The sequence below is a fragment of the Opisthocomus hoazin genome, chromosome 7 (assembly GCF_030867145.1).
Source record: "Opisthocomus hoazin isolate bOpiHoa1 chromosome 7, bOpiHoa1.hap1, whole genome shotgun sequence".
Classification (NCBI taxonomy): domain Eukaryota; kingdom Metazoa; phylum Chordata; class Aves; order Opisthocomiformes; family Opisthocomidae; genus Opisthocomus; species Opisthocomus hoazin.
This window is the reverse complement of record NC_134420.1, coordinates 28482769-28500436: the sequence shown is the minus strand read 5'-3', so window position 1 is coordinate 28500436 and position 17668 is coordinate 28482769. Positions and strand designations below refer to the sequence as shown.

The following is a 17668-nucleotide window of genomic DNA, read 5'->3' as shown; positions in this document are numbered from 1 at the left end:
AAAGACGATAGGTTTGGCTCAATTTCCATCATTCTTCTATCTTGTAAATAACTTCAAGCATTGATGGCTTCCCAAACAAGACGCTGCTTTATGCTGATTTTTGGTTTTGTTTGCTTTTAAAGTGTATTCATGCTTTCATAAGAGTTACGGAGCAAATGCTACCATTCCCTTGCTAAGGAGAGCAATGCTAAGAATGCAGAAAAGATGCAAGACTCAAAACAGTTAGAGCAAGGCACCGTAAAAAGGACTGGCCCGAACGGCAGGGATTTTGCACTGGGTTTTGATGTTGGCTGGCAAACCCAGCCACTTCTTGGGTGAATCTGTAACAAGAGATCTCATTTTCAAGATATTGACGAGAATTTCTACGGGCAAAGCTTTTGAGTCACTGTCTTAGAATTTCCCCCGTTACAGACTACAACGACTACTGGCAGAGGTAGGGATTTAGAAAATGGATTCTTCTTTTTCAATGACTTTTCCCCCAACCGAGTGGTTCAGCCCTACGGAAAAGCTAGAAATCACAAGATGATCTTTCATATTATTGATCTCAAATCCATTTATGCGGCGAGTCAGAAAGTACTAACAGAAACAAAACCCAGGAACCATGTTATTTTTCTGTGAGTTAATAAAGCGTGCCACTTCACTCGACAGGCTCACCTGCAGGGGATTTGAAACCTTTTAAACAGAAAGTGACTCAACAGATTTTGGTGCCGCTCCCTGATCACCTCCCAGTGCCCTCCCAGCTGAGGCTGTGATGTCTTGTAAGTCTAGCAACAGCCCAAGTGATGCTCCCTTTTAACAACGAATGCAGGCTGAGCCCAGCTTGCCGTAGGACAAGAGGTCAGGGGGTTTCTAGGGTGGTCTCGGCAGCCACATGGTTTTCTACCTGAGTGTGTGGTAGGCTATGGCAGGTCCTGAGGAGCCGAGAGGCAGATCTTCACCATACTCGTAGCACAGAGCAGGCGGGGAGTTACCATTTCAGCTCACACAAACCATGGCACCATGACAAACCATGATTAAAGGCATGTCTGTATGGCAGGGCAATCATTCGCAGCCTTGGTGCCCCTCTAGAGCAGCTGCTCCAAAGGCATAGCCTTTCTCTTGCCATATTTTCAGAAAGCACAAAGCCATCTGGACAACTAACACGTGCAAGGGATGCAGCAAAATCACTGCAGCCTGTACTTAGTCACTCAGTGATGTTTATTAACATAAAACAGCATATTTGCACCGATGTTAATTCAGAAGTGGGAATTGCTCAAGTACAGCCATCAAGATGTAACACTGCAAGTGCATAAAAACTCCAAGGTGATGGAGGATAACCAGCTTTTTCAGGACATCTGGTCCACCCCACGATTAAAGAGGAGACAAGCAGACACCTTTTACCAAGTCAAGGCAGCAACAGCAGCTGTGTAATAACATACATGGGAATCTTAATTAGAAAGTTATATTTAGTGTGGCTGCCCCTTTGAGGCCCTGCCATTCTGTGGGTAGGCCTGGGAAGAAATGCCCTTAATTAACTTCAGGTCTCAGCATTGTATAGATGAACAGATGCATTAAGAATTTTTGCCTTCCTCAAAAAGCTTCCTATATTGCTGACATTACCCTGACCTAAAGGACCACTGGGTTCGTTCCAGCATGTCTATTCTTAAGATAAGATAACAATTTTTATCTGGGGAAGAATCAAGTCTGACAAGCACAAAGCCTCCTGTATGTTGTACACACGCTCTAAGGTTGTGAGACTAAGGAGTCTCTAGCTGATGTCGCGCTGATCCCAAATTATCTTTCTGAAGAAAGAGGAGATAAATTAAGCAAGGAAAATGGACATACAAACACACCAAGGAAATCTCTCTTTCATATGCACACAAAACCAGCCAGAGTTCCCTCAAACAGGCTGCTCACAGGAGCCAGAGAAAGCAGCGTGTTCAGAAGAAAAACCTAATGCCTGTCTGTGGGACCACCAGTTTGGCAATCTTCAGGCCAGAAAGTCTTGTGACAGAGGAGCTCTGTGATCCCTGGGCTTTGCATCAGGCCCTTGCAGCACACACACGACTCGGCACAACATGACACATGACACAGCACAAATCTTTCTTTCACAATCTCCATGACAGTGGTTACATTATTCTTCTGGTACTCCCATGCCACACAGAGCTCTCACCCAGAGGTGCTCTGCTTCTAGAAATGCAGTTCTCCTCACACAGCCTGTGCATCACCTTCTTCACCCACTGCACTCGGTCCAACAAGCGTGGCAGCCCAAGGGGATCAGGGAGAGGGTGGGCAGGGAGGGGACTTACCGCTTGTGAGGTTTCTGTTGATGGTCTCCTGGGACATGCTATGCAACCGCTTCATGTAGTCCTCACTGTACCAGACCCGCAGCTTCTCGCCAGGGTGGATGTCACGGCAGGCACGGAAGTAAATCCTCTCGCTGTGCTGGAAGGCCATCAGGTTCTGCTCCCTCTCCTCCCGGGAGATGATCACGTACCTGAGGGTGAGGTGACAAGGCAGGCGTGAAGCACAAACCTCTCTCCTGTGCCCCCCCCTTGCACCAGAATGACAACCACGATGAAGCCAGAATGACCTTCAGAGAGAGCCATCCACACAGCCAGACTGGAAAGCATGGAGTTAGAAGTAATGGCGCGCAAATTGCCAGAGATACAGGACAGCGAGCATGGACACCTAGGGAACACTAAGCCAGTGGGTCCATTTCTGCTGGGGAAGGGATGACAACAACGTACATCCAACCTGAAGGAGTATCTCTGCCAGTAAGAGTGACAAAGACTCTCACGGGCGAAATATCTTTGCCTGGTGATGGAAACAAGGATTTCTGGACTCCTCACCATCACTTCACATCCCAAGGCCTCTTCCCTTGCTCTCAGGAACATCCGGAATATGGCAGGGTCCCTCTGCCTGTCTCTTTCCCCAAAACAGCATCTTCCTGTTTAGCAGATGCCACATTTCCTTGCTCCTCTCCTCTCAGATAAGCGGAATTGAGATACTCGGCACAGAGTAGAAACATGGACACCTAAAGTGCACAAGGGTATTTGCTGGTTGTCCAAAAGGAAACCAAGGTCATGCCAGTACTGGAATGTTTTGCACTTGGGCATTCAGCAGGGTGTGACATAAAAATACAAACAGCCCTGCAAGTCTCAGGGAAGTCCAGCACCACGCTGTGGGGATCTCCTGGCAGTGCTGACAGAAAAATCACTTTCTGGGCTTGGGACATATTTTCCTGATTTAAACCAGCTAAATTTCAGCTCAGCAGAAACGTATTAATTCCCACTCCAAGCAACTGGCCCTCTCTGCAACTTGGTAAGAGAGATCTACAGCTACAATCACATTATTTGCTCTCACGGTCCTCGTGTTCTTGCTAGGGGACATGAAAAAGGCTTGGTAATACCAGTTCCAGCTGCCACCAACACGAGCTCATAACACCCACCCACGACCAGGAGGAGGCCCTGTCATGGTACGTACAGACCCAAAAGCAGATCTGAACAGTTCACAGCTAAAAGCTTTTTCTTCTCTTACGCCATTCGCCTCTATTACTCAGCACTGCCTGCTGCAGTAAGATTAACAAAGGCGAGTGGCAATGGCTGCTCTGACACCTGCTGCTACTAGTCCTTGCCCAAACATTCCCTCATAGTTCACAGGTGTTTCTTCGGGTTAAGAAATTTGTCTATTTTTTCTTGAATGCTCCTCCCCTTCTCTGGCCAGGTACATGCACAGAAAAAGACACAAGCCCACAACCCACACACATAAGGTCACAAACTTGGTGAAACTTCCCACAAAACACAGAAGACAAGCCTGCAGTGTCTCAGACTGCCCGAGGCTCCAGCAATTCTGGTTTTAATGTTAAGCAACTGTGCATGTGCCTGCAATCCGCTGTGGTTTTTTCCTAATGTGTGTTACCCAGGGCGCTCTGCAATCTTCAGTAATTATTTAAACAGCAGGCTCTGGCACTGGCAAAATTAGCAGAATATTGGCTTTTGTTAACCCTTATTTTACTTTTTATCATGAATCACAGAATCACAGAATCACAGAATAGTAGGGGTTGGAAGGGACCTCTGTGGGTCATCTAGTCCAACCCCCCTGCCGAAGCAGGGTCACCTACAGCAGGCTGCACAGGACCTTGTCCAGGCGGGTCTTGAATATCTCCAGAGAAGGAGACTCCACAACCTCCCTGGGCAGCCTGTTCCAGTGCTCCATCACCCTCAGAGGGAAGAAGTTCTTCCTCATGTGCCTCAGTTTGTGCCCATTGCCCCTTGTCCTGTCACTGGGCACCACTGAAAAGAGCTTGGCCCCATCCTCCTGACACCCACCCTTCAGATATTTATAAACATTTATTAGGTCCCCTATGAACAAAAGAACTTTTCAACAACCAGCTTGTGTATTTGAGAAGGAACGGATGCCTGGACCATTGTGGTGGGAAGGAGGTCCTGCAATGGCACACAGCTAGTGCTGCCAGGCCATCACTTCTGGGTGCTAGCAATCACTCAACAAAAGGTGTACCAAGCATTCAGCCAGCCGTGAGACACACAACCCTGGAGCTGTAGCAATGTGCTGATGTCAGTCTGATGCCCTGCAGTACAGGAGATCCTAGAGGACTCTCTCCCCAGTCCCAAAAAAATGCCAGGATGCTTCCTAGTGCCAGCTAAGGAGACTCTGCAGCTGCTCTGCATCCTGCTGCCCGAGCAATGACAAGATCAGACTGCCCCTGTGAAGAAGCCTTCAAAGATTTATCACCCTGGAGTCACTCACAGCTCCTTAATACAACATACAGGATCCACATCTCCACAGCCAGTGGCACTGAGGGATTCACGGGGCAGTGGCAGGACGGTCTGGGGCATCCCCAGAAAACTGCATCTGACAGCGAGGTTTAGAAAATTCTCTAAAACACAACTTTGAGTGGGGAGAGCCTGGTTATTCCCACCAGGGCTCACTTTTATTACAAAGTATTTTATTAAGCATAAGCGTTCTTATCCTGTCTGCTCTCCTCCTGCCTCTGAACCCCTCCGAGCTTCTGCCTGAGAGCGTCCTTCAGCTCTGCTGCCCACATCCTGCAGCTCCGGCTGCTCCTGGTGTGGCGGGGACTGGGAGGCGAGCGCAGGCTGCGGGGTGCGAGCCGCAGCCCTGCAGCAGCCCTGCAGCATGCTGCCCCGCTGCCCGCTCCCTGCCAGCACCTGGCAGCGACTGCCGCTGCCAATTTCACCAGGAGGTATGAAGAAAGCCCTTAACAGACAGTTGTGGAATAATCCAGTCATAAACACATTTCTACACAGCTGCTGGCAGTTAGTAACTGGTTCATGCTCTGAGAGGAAGTTTTACATCTGTGATACTTCCCTGAGGTACCATAAATGGGGATGAGATCATCCACATAAATGAATCGCTTTCGAACCAGCGCTGCCCAGCCCCAGCACCAGCAAAAGCGACCCCAGGGGCACAGGTTAGGAAGGACTGCATAAAACCCAGATTCCACCTGTCGGTCTAAGACGCCTCATGCCACTGCACACCATGGGCTAGAGGCAGGCACTTTTCTGAGGACAGGGGAAGCTGCTCCACAAAACGGCAGCCTGCTTGGCAAGGCAGGGGCACATCCTGCCTGTCAAAAAGGGACTGTGCCAGCCTGCCTTCACTGACATGTCTTCCCGAGGCTGAAGCACTCACGTCCTGAGCAACTCCTCCAGTGAAGGCTGCAGAGCAGCCAGTCTCCCTCCTGAATCAAGGCGAGAAGGCTACTTCGGTTTAGATGCCCAGGACAGGCTGACACAAGTCCTGCGTGCAGACGGGCATGGCCCCGCTTGCACAGCAGGCTTCCCAAGGGATTGGGATCCCCAGAGGAAGAGCAGGGTTGGGAATGGTCACCCAGAGCTGCTCCTGCAGACAGGCATGGCCACCAGCTGCAAATAGGTCACATTTCATGTCCTGCTCGGTCCCTGGGACAAACCAGGCTCAAGAACACCACAGATTCTGCCCAGGCTACTCAGGACCAGCCATTGCACCAAGGGGGACCACTTCTGACCCATTTGCAGATACCGGGGCTTGGATCAACCCCATGGCTGTTGGAGGTGCAGCTCCTTGCTCCACAGGGGCACCTTTCTCATAACCTGTCTTGCTAGCAGCTAAAAAAAGTCCTTGTCTCCCCTCTTACCAAGGCACAGCCCACCCAGGACACCAAATTGCCAAGTTTTGAGATGTCCCAGTGAGCCTGCCCAGAAAAACATCAGGCATTTTTTTGCAAGGGGACCATTTCTCCCCAGGAGGTGAGCGGAGCAGCCAGGAGAGTAAGCGAGGAGGAAGGGGAGCCCCGCAGCTGAAGGGAGGCCCAGGCTTCTGCCCCCCTCCCCGTCCCGGATTTGACCTGCGCCCCCCTGCCCACTGGCCCCTCCACTGCCCACCCTCCGGCTGGCCCCTGGGGGCTCCGCTGATGCCCTGCCAGGGCAGAGCTCTGCAGGGAGCAGGGCACCAGCCTCTCCCGAGGCTGCGTCAGGCACAGAGCCAGGGCAGGAGACCCTGGCGAGAGCACTGCCACAAGCACAGGCAGACGGCATGGGCAGCACAACTGCAGACCCTGCCACAGCTCTCCGATGACCTCCAGAAGACCCAGCATCTGCGACAGGCTTGCTACCAGTTCAGGCAAAAACTGTATGAGAGAAACAAACGACTCAACAGCAGCTGTGTTAAAAGTGTTATATTATTTATTGCATTCTTAACAAAAATACTTTTAAAGAGAGTTTTTTCAGCATGTACAAGACATGGAGATACTGGGGTTGAGCACAGCAGTTTGCTTTGACACGGGCACTTACTTCAACAGCCAGTTAACATGATGGGTGCAGGAGAAAGTATCCTTTGCGAGCCACTACAGAAAAACCACTCCACCGAGGGGTCTAAACAGGGCAGGAGATACGTTCCCAGGTCTGGGCCAATCTAATATAACCCACAGAGGAATGGGATGGGGGAGGCATCAGGCAGTTTACCGTGCAAGGTCCTTTCTCTCGACCAGAGCCCAGCCTTTGGGGGTTTGCACTGAAGGCTGCACATCCTGTGCCAGGACAACGGGGATCTCTCTGCAAACGCATCTGTGCCAGCAAACTGATGGCAGCAACGACGCCAGTTCCCTCCAGTGCCCAGCACCTGCGGGAGTCTCCTCCTCTGCAGACCTGAGGGTTCCCTGAAGGGATCCCCCCAGACAACATCTGAGGAGCTAATCCTATCAGTACATCCATGGGAAAACATCAGCAGGGACCAAATATTATAAAAATATAAAATACTGCTTCTAATATATAGCAGCAGCACTGTATTGACTCAGAAAGCCTTTAAAACATATCACCATTTTTTCAGTTCTTTGTGATTCATAAATTAGATCTACTTCTACCAGATTTCCCTATCTTCCCTTCAACTGAAGGGAGACTGTGACTTGCAGAATACAAATGTTACAACAGAAGTAAAATGACATCCTCAGAGGAAGGTGAGCGAGGTCTGCCCTGGTCTGGCAACAGCACTACGAGGAACGTCCTCTGCATGAAACCAGCATGGGCCATTCCTCAGAAGAAAGGAGCTTCTTCTCGTTGCCAGACCTCTAATTCCTTGAGCATGGGCCTTTTACCGCACCACTAAAAATAAATTACTTGAATTAGAACTACAGAACAATTAAAAAGAAGAAAGGAAAAGCACGTCAGGAATGTCTGACACAGCCGACAGACAGTGAGCTTTCCAGAAGAGAAGCTAGTGCACTGCACTTTCAAAGGACAGGCCAGACAGATTAAAGAAGATCCTTCAAGATCACATAAAACAAGCCATTCTTCTGCTACACTGCGCTGCCAGTGTTCAGTTCCCGCTGAAGTTCATACAACTTTCCAGCCAAGTCTGTAGTCCAGACATGGCATGACGATGCGCATTCATATTAACCTGAATAGTTTCCTGCAACCCACGTGCACTGGGACAGCCTGGAGAGCAGCAGCGTGCTAACTGTGCGTGGGTAACACCCTGGCCCTTTTCCCTGCTGTAGCACACCATGATAACGCTCCTGGTTTTTCCAGAGATGAGGGCAGCATAGTAGGTGCAGATGTGCAAATAAAGGAGACGACAGACATGTTGTAATAAAGCTGCCACACATGTTATCACCACCTGAGGTGACATTATTAAAGCCTCGTTTCAGAATCGGGGTTGTACATGAAACTCTCATGCAGCACTAAAGTAATTAAAAAGTTGTAACAGTTCGTTCTTACATCTGTAAGGGGGAAAGAAAGCAGCACAAAATCAACATGTCTAAGATTTTAACCTATATAGCTGTGAACCTAGGTTGTAAATTCTTCACGATAGGAGAACACAGTACAGAACCCACCCTAAGAAACACTGAGTAAGTGCAAAGTAACTGTACCGAAGTTGACCGAATTAGTGATAAAAAACCAAACTTCCCGAGGTCAGAAGCAGGCCCTGTATCTTCCCTTGTTTCTGTGCAGTCTCTCACATTTTGAAGAAGGCAAGGTGGTTCAAAAATGAAGATTGTAACATGCAAGAAAATAATATGACATAACTATCTTTAAACATTGTCGTATTATGAAATAATTGTATTTTAACTGCCATTGTGAAGGGCAGGTAGGGGCTTCAGACTGGAGCAGACAAAGATGAAACTCAGATATAAGCGCATGCGGTACTGCAGGATCCAGGCATGTGCCATAGCAGCCCTTCTCAGCAGTCTAAAACCACGCAGTGCTCAGACCTGTCCTCCTGTCCTCAGCATCGTGCCCTTTTCCCTTCCCTGCACAAGCTCTGCTTTTACATCCCTCTCCCCAAACCTGTGTGTAAGCCACAGTAAGCCCTGGATTGCCCATTATTGCTGAATCCAAGATAAAAATAATGAGCAATAAGAGTCTTTCGAGCCATAAGGATGTATCTCTGCACAGTGCATATAATCATTTGCAGGAAGATGATGGGAAGGCAGTAATAGGGTAAGTTTGTGGGTTGACTGCAAAGGGAGCTCTGTAGTACACTGTCTCAGTAAATAACGTTTCACAGGCACAAGAAGAGATCAAGATAATGATTCCTATTGCATCTCAGCTTATAGAGCGTTCAAAGCACAGGTAAGCCAGTGAAAACTCCTAATCTCTACGAACAGAAAGACGTCCTACATCTCAAGCTCTCTAAGACCTGAAATTCCTCTTTGCCATTGCAGAGGGCCAGCCCTACTATTCAGCTGCCATAATGCACACCGCTCTGTTAGCTAGCAGGGAGATAGGCAGGCTGGGGCAGCCACTGACCTTCCCCACAGAGTACTGATACACATGGAGAGGCCATGTGAGCATGCAAGCAGCTCAGGAAGGGGCACCCTTCTTTACTTTACATGAAGCAGACTAAAAATGGTGTTTTCTCTTTCGTGACCTGGTAGTCCGTGCAGGAGTCGTCTCTTTTGGGGGGTTTTGGTTAGACTCTGCACTGGGCTCAGGGGGCTGTTTTGAGCAAGCTGCTTGCAGAAGAGACCCCTGCATGACACTAGGATCCTGTATCCTATGGAAAGCCTGGACCCCATCACGGATTTCCGACAGGGTCTGGCACATCTGGCCAACCTGGCTGGTGAGGTCAGCCATCCTCTGGCCAATGACATGCATGCTGTCTGCCATGTCCCTGTGAATAGCCACCAGCTCCTGGCAGAACTGCCTGAACAGGTCTGTCTGCTGCATGTGGGAATGGAGAAGCTGGCGATCGAAGCTGGAGAGGGGTGGGCTCCTCGTGCGAGGGTGCGGAGGTCTGCAGGACGAGGTGGTGCGCAGGGACGGACGGTGCAATTCCTGCCTTTGGCTGGTAGCTTCTGAGTGCTCTGATGAGGATGAAGTGCGGAGGAAGGAGGGCCCGGAGAGCTGGTTGACTCCTGCACCGGCCCTCTGCAGCGATGAGAAGCGGTGTTCCCGAGAAGTGCCTGGCATCTCTTCGTCTTCGTCAGCTTAAACAGAGGAGGAGGAATGAATTATTAATGTGAAATCCCTCACGACTCTCACTTCTGTTTCATGGTATCTCAAAGCACATTGGAAAAAGGGTTTTCCCCTCCCCCCTGAGACAAGCCTGTAGCTCCTGATGCATAATTCAACATGCATATGCTGCAACGTTAGCATCTGGGTGACAAGCTTAGCCATAGGAGGCTGAAGAGCGGGTGAACCCAGTCAACCAAGGAGGAATCCAAGCTGCCATAGTATCCTGTACACAGCATTGTTCATTACGAGAGTATAAATTCATTTCAGACAGTGGCAATGACTCCCCTTCCCCAAAACTGTAAGCAGCTAGAATACTCCAACATTTGGAGGGACAAAGGCTCCTGGCCTTTGGTCCAGTCTCAGAACACCCTGACACATTCCGTTCCTTGTGCCAAAATCCTGCTCCCGTGTCATTTCTTGCATCCTCCGCACTGAGAAAAGCACAGACGTAGTATTTGCTGCTCACAAACTCTGTACTGCAAGGCCACTACGTGGCTTGGCGTCACTACGGTAACCAGGCAGTCAGGCATAGCAGCAACAGGACCCTATGTTAATCGGGCAAGTACACTGATGCAAAACCAAACCCAAAGCAAAACACCATGGGAAACTTCTCATTAGTCTGATAAATACCCAGTGATGTGCCAGTTCACAGGTACAGGCACATCAAAGAGCAAGAAGAGATGATACTTCACTTGTTGCAACTGCTCACTATGTCCTTGCACAAGCTGTATTCACTTCACCTCTGAAATAGCGCAACTGGCTTCCAAGATAGATGGACAGAATGACCAAGTCCCACTTTGCCCGTTCTTGGAGATTTTCGTCCTTGCTTTCACGCTAACAACAATACTTCAGATACGAGATAAAACCTAATACGGTAAGACAGTGCCACCCATGAAGTGTTAGTTGGCTCATTTCCCGAGAAGTTGCCCCCTGTTTCTCTCCTTTGTATCCCTAAAAGCTCGCAGACCAAGATGCTGCACCTCAGCACAAGAAAACCATATGTACACAGCTGGGGAAAGCACCTGCAAAAAGCAGCTTGCAGTTCAGCACTAGAAGGTATCTGAGAGTTTTGGTGTAAGATTAACTTAGAAAACAGGGCCAGTAGTTTCTTAAGAAACAGTGAAGAAGGGAGTCATTATCATCCCCCTTTTTCAGAGCACTTGTGCTGAGCCTTTGGACCACTACTGAGAAACCATTAGTGGCCTGGCCTCAGAAGCACAAATATCAGAGACCACTGAGCCCCCACAACAGCCCTCTTGGAAGACGGTCACCATGCAGTGATCCATTAGTGGCTGGCACACGATGCTCAGTTGGCCAGCATTGCTGTTTTACTTGGGTGCATGCGAGTTGAAGAACTCCTAATCCTTCACAGATGCTTTTTCCACAGACTGGAGGTAGCTGCACTTCAACTACAGATGTTTCCTTGCTTGTAGGATTAGTTCAGACTTAAGACCCATTAAGAAAGTGGAACCTGAACAATGTCTTATAAGACAGTATGGAAAAGGATTAGATAAACAGATGAAGAAGATGATCTTAACTTGGAAACAGCTTTCCCTCAATCCATCTCAGCACCCCAAGATCACCAGAGCAGGCTGTCTCGAAACAAAACACGGCAGTAGGACCTGGCTTGGCAGGAAACCCCGCATCTCACAGAACACACAACGCTCCTCTGGTGTCAAACTGAGATATGCACGCATAAGACAAAAAGGTGTTAAGGCAATGATACTTACAGCTTGTTGACGGGCTGTCAACCACGTCCAGATCCGCTCTCCGGAAGCCGTGCATCTGGCGTGACGAATGCAGCGTCGACTCGATGGCTCTCTCGTGGGCGGTCAGGACGATGGCCGAGGGCCGCCCCGCGCTGCTGGGGCTGGAGAGGGACCTCTGCATGAATGCCAGTTTGTCCTTGGTCCTTCTCTTCATGTCGTCCCATCTGTGTTTAATGTCTTTCACAGACCTGGGGACCTGGCTGACTGATGTGATCTGCCTGGCTATGCCTTCCCAGATCTTGTCCCTGTCAGCATGGGATAGACGCATTGTCTCCCTCCCAAACAGCATGGCTTCATTTCGGGTCACCTCAGTGACCAGAATGTCCAGTTCTTCCTTGGAAAACTTGGGCTTCCTCTTTCGTTCAGCCATGTTCCTTGGGTTGAACATCCCACAAAGCACAATTGGGTAAAAGGGAATCAGCGCAAAGCATCCCCCTGCATCCAACCATTTGGCCAGTGCGGCACTGGGGTAGAGGAGTTCGGTGGGATCCAGCTCCCCCCACCCGCAACAACCTCTCAGTTTTCCTCAATCGCACCAGGAAATGCCAGCCGTTTTGTTTTTAAGAGGCAATTTTCAAGCTTAAGAAAAAAAAACCAAGCAACACTAGTGTGAAGAAGCCTTTTCTTCAGCTTTACAGTTACAATGAAAATTTACACTTCATCTGATGCCCTGACCTACGTATGAGAATTTCAGTAAAGCTCCACATCACTTGTGGCAGTTTTTGCACAGAAAAAAGTGTGAGAACTCACTATCAAACTTATAAATTAACTTCTAAGATGACCTTGCTCAAAAATGGGCGCTTGAGGAAATTTAGAGGCCTGAAACCTGCCTGGCACAACATGCAACAAACTTTTACACCACCCTTTCCGTTAAAACTTGCAAGATGTCATGCTACATCCAGAGGCTACACCAAACTGGATTTTTTCAGGGAAGAGAAATTTCAAGTAGACTCACAGGCATTTCTGCAACTCGCTTTTCCTAAGGAAAAATGCTTTCTTCAGCAGCAGGGATACTGCACATCCAGTGTTTGCTTCACTACAAGTCTCGTTTTACCCAGAAATGATCGCTGTTTCCTATTGTTCTCAAAAGGAATGAGGCCACCCACTTGCTTTTCCTGGCTAGGCTTTGCTGTCACTGCCGCTGAAAAGAGCCTGAGCCCAGTTTCTGGTGCTTCAAATGAACAACTCGTAGCCTCAGCCCATTGAGAAGAAGAGGCAGCCATCCTGCGAACAAGCAGTTTTGTCCAGAGGGGATGGGGGAGGGGGTAATTTTTGCAGCCACAGTTGAAGGAAATTTTAAAAATAAACAGAACATTAGTCCTAAATAAGGCTTTTTATTGGGGGAAAAAAAAGGAGGTGGCAGATCTATTCAATAGGGAAGGAGAAATCAGACCGCGTGAACACGCTGTTCTGCACATAAACAAGGTGGGATTGCAGACAGGAAAAATCTGCAGCCTGGGCAACGGACACCTGTGTACAAGCATGCAGAACAGCACTGAAGAGATCACAGGGCCACAGAGAAGCAGACCTGTTGGGAACACTTAGTGTACACCTTGATCTGAATTACAGCAGAGTGGAGTAAAATGCCAAAATGGTTACTCTAGCGCTACGCATTAGAAAAGACTGCTTTCACATGCCTTCAAACAATTAAAAGCATGGATGTTAGGGACTTTTTTGAAAGATGTCATGTCACACAGTTCTTCATATTTTAAAAGGAAGTTCTCAGCCAGAAATCTACATCAACATGGAGTTATAGTGGAGAAAGCAGCACTCATCCGAGGCAGAAGATTTCAGTGTTAATATAAATCACTCCAAAGAGCTGTCACTACAAACCTAGAAAATTAATGTTTAAAAAGGATATTATGATGTAACATAAAAATAATAAGACATCTTTATGGTTAGGACACCTAGTAACTGTAACTCTGAAGTGACACTATGGGAAGGAAAACCTATTAGCTTCCCGATCTGTCAGTTTTCTTTCCACTTTTCTAGATGTCTACTAGTATATATCTACTAATAATAGCATCCTTGGTTTCGTTTAATTTGGGACCTGTTGTTAGCATCTTTGCAATGTTAGGGGACTAAACTCTGGCTGGGATAGCTCAGACCCTTCTCTTTCAAAAAACATACAGAATCACAGAATCACAGAATAGTAGGGGTTGGAAGGGACCTCTGTGGGTCATCTATACATTTAAACCTAAAATCTTGGCTGCATGTCCTATCTCTTACAGGCAGACTTTAGCCACCTCAAACTACTTTCTGAAAAGCTGGTACAGGCAAAGGCCTCAGCAGTTTCCCCACCTGCCCCCCGTTCGCGATGGCCCTGCTGTCACCTCCTCAGAGCTGGGTGCCTTTCAGCACTGCCGTGGCCCAGCAGAGGAGAGGTGGTTTGGCATGCACTTGAAGGGTGCTCGTGGGCTAAGAAAAACCTATGGAAAGGCAGAGGGACCCTTGTCAGATGTCATCCCAGTTTCTCCTTAGTGCCATCACACTGTTGTTTAATGAATATCCCTAACACTGCTGCTCTCTGTCGGGGTAAGCGTCAGAAGCTGCTAACCTTGGTTAAACTGGAAAACCAGTAGGAAATGCCACTCAAATCCAGGTCACATGCAGAGAGAGCTGGGACCTAAGTGCACAGACGCATTTCACTGGGACAAATGTAAAAGCATCCTTGAGATACTGCTTTGGTGCAGCTTCATTTATGGAGGGGTAGAAGAAGTGTTTAGACAAGATGGTAATGAAATGATGGAGAGCCAGCAAAGCACTTGCTACACTGATCTCAAGGAAAAAACAAACAACCCAAACTTAAAAGGAAATAGCAGTTCTCCCAGCTGAACACTGGAAGGAGGGAAAAGACTATGCGGAACTTTGAGCAAGGGAATATTTATGGTTTGATTTTTATCACATTCAGCAAAATTGGGCTCCATGTATATTCTCCGCAGGTACCCACAACTGCACAGCATCATCAGTGCCTCCATGTGGTGGAAACCAGTCTCCACTGACAAGCTGCTCTGGTGAGGAGTAACAGTATTTTGCCAAGTGCCCCTGGCTGGAGGTGAGCGTACAGAACAGAAGCTTCTCCGGAGCTGCTCAGAGCCGCTGGTGGAGTCAGGAAACCTGTGCCCCCTCTTCTCTGCTGAACCCATGGCTGCTGACACCAGCAAAGCTGCACCCATGGGGAATTAGAGCCCTTTTTGCTCTTCCCACACAGGGTATCCCATCAAGTGCACTTAGGACAACCTGTGGTAGATCTGGATATTCAGATTTCAGGGTTTCCCCCCATTTGCTCCAGCATGACTAGTGTCAAAACTATTGAAGATAACTTCAGTATTCCAACAGCAAACTCACCACACAGAATGTAATGAGTTCTGGACAGTTTTAATCATGAATTCAATTAATGCTAGGTTCCCAGCAGGCACATTAACCTCCTCCTTATAAAAATGCAGACGGTATTACTGCCAGAGAGATCTTCTTCCCCTCATGCACTTCCTCCAGCATGCAGAATGCCTCTAGGAGCAGTCACTGACACTTGAAGTACCTCTCTGGGGATGCTGTGTGGGTTTCAGCAAGCCCCAGAGAAGCCCTAGCTGTGCGTCTGCAAATTCACACCTCAGCCCAGGTTACTCTGAAAGTGCAAGACTGTACAGCTATTTCTTTAAAAACACGTGACGTTGTGAACTATGTGAACAGTGGGCACTTAATGATCATGCCACAAAGATAACAGCTGACTCCACTTCTCTTGGCCTCTAAGAAGCAAGTATATAACCACTTCAGAGACCCAGTGAAAATTTTTTTTTACAGGGATCACAGTCCTGCAGTACTTCAGGATCCCTTTGCTCTGCCTAAGTTTCAGTCTGTAATGCATAAGAACATCTACTCCACTTGCTGCAAGGTAACAGAGACCAGTTCATGAAGTTCAGCAAAACGACTTGTGCATAGGCTGGTGGCTTTTACTCCCCCTGAAGAGATGGGAAGCTACACTAACCCTGAATTTTTTTAAATGTTTATTTTAAGAAGGTCCTGTAAAGTTGAAACAGCAGCTCAGTACTTAGAAGATCTACTGCTGATCTAAGTTGGTCCTGCCTTGAGCAGGCCATCGGAGCATCTGACCAGAGCCCCCTTCCAAGCTCTATTACTGTACGAAGATCAAATTGCAGACATCTCCATTATCAGGAGACACAGGAAGACATACAAAACCATCTTGCTCCCCATGACCTCTTTGTTTGGAGGGAAAAGGGTGCAGGGAGAAAGGCAAAGGAGAAAGAAGTCAGGAAGACTCGCACCAGCCTTTTCATATGGGCTGAGGGAAAGGACAAATTTGAACTGTGCCAAAAGCCTGAGAACTCGGGTACTCGCAGGTAAGAAGGGATACAGACTATAAATGCCGAAACTAGCCTGGAAAACCCACACATGAGGCACTTCAACAACTCAGTTTGCTGGTGCTTCCTATCCTGCATCTCAGTCTGGGTCAAGGGATATACACAGAGGGACGTTTTCTGAACTTTCTGAATTACTTCCATTTTGGTCAGATCCATTTTTTTAAAGGTACCAAACAACTGAATAACAGCATTTCCTCAGAGGTAATTAGGAACAACAGCTGGTTCTGTGCAATCCTTCCAAAGCCCCAAGAACCAGCGGTTTATGGTTTGTGTCTGAGAAAGCACCAATTTTGCTTGAGGTTTGCTGTGACCCATGGTAATATGTCACCCTGAGCCCCCAGAAAAATAACAACAGAGGAAGAGGCTTGCATACATCCCTGCAGGTCAAAGCCAAGGAGTTTCATGAAGTATTCGAAACAACAGGGCTGGACAACGGTGAAGTGTACATTTTTCTTGTGCCAGCGGCTGGCTTAGGAGAACATCTCCCGGCATCAGGAGCTTGTCTTGACTGACTGACTGACTGGGCAAAGGGCAAGAGGATATTACCATTACCATGCCATCTACTACGCTTCATACTCCTTCCTCCCTGTCATCCACTGCCCTGGATAAACAGCCACTTGAAATTAAACCAGCAAGTGCTGCAGTGTACACACTGTCCTCAGCGGGAACATGAAAATGGACTCAGATGTGGTGGTCAGACGACAAAAACAATAGCCAGATCTACAAGAAGAGAGAGCAGTCAGCCCAAGCTGCCCTCCCCGTGCCATACCCACCTACCCAGAGGGTGAGTAGATCTGCTTTGCAAAGCACTCCATCTGTGAGTGATGGCAAAGAGCACCATCTGAAAAACAAAAAGAGCGCTGTCCACAGCGTCCTGGAAGTATGGTTTCTGCGGGTAATCTCCATGACAGGTAATGTCCTAGCACAGGATATGAAGTGCACCTCTGCTTGAGAGCTGCTAACAAACAAAACCAAGATTTTTTGAGGACTATCATCTTCACTTGAACTGCCAGTCAAACTCTACCTAATACTGCTGTTAGAAGCAATTTTCAAGAGTGAAAACAGAAAGATCAGTAAGACTGGTATAGCCTGCACAGGTCCTTTGACACATCCTTCCCCAGCAGAGCTGCAGACATCACCTTTCCACAGAACCGTAACCTCCTTGCCTTTCACGGCTGTACAGAATGGCTTAAACCACCCCCGTGTCCAGACCTAACCACAGCAAATAAAAGTTTAGGCAAGAACATTCTGTTCTCTGGTGCTGGGACCATGAGTAGTGCCCATTTAAACCGAGACATCAAGCTTATGTTGATGGCACTAGGAAGAAGAGTTCACCATAGGATTTTTGCTTTCCAAAACTGTGTTTTACCCCAGTTTCACTGTCATCCAGATCACATAAAGATCCAGATCTAAGCAGGAAAATCTCACTCTGATTTTTGAACTTTGCAGTCTTTACTTCAAGATATATGTACCACTACCTATCTGTCCACTGTGCCACTGCTTCTTTACGGCTAATGGCTGGAATTCTTGCAGAAAAATGAGATCCTCTGCTGAACTTTATGAA

The 17668-nt window shown here is 48.0% G+C and overlaps 1 protein-coding gene across 5 annotated transcripts in view; it reads right to left on the bottom strand.

Annotated features, from left to right (window-relative positions):
* The window catches only part of PRDM11 (PR/SET domain 11), a 49649-nt gene that overhangs the window by 11259 nt on the left and 20722 nt on the right, over positions 1–17668 (bottom strand). For 4 of the 5 annotated variants that reach the window (XM_075427524.1, XM_075427521.1, XM_075427522.1 and 1 more), the window contains one exon: positions 2289–2476. In XM_075427524.1, the coding sequence (XP_075283639.1) occupies positions 2289–2476 (188 nt within the window). Of the gene's footprint in view, positions 1–2288; positions 2477–6682; positions 9929–11686; positions 12100–17668 lie in introns of those variants that run through there. The other variant, XM_075427526.1, reaches the window with a different exon arrangement.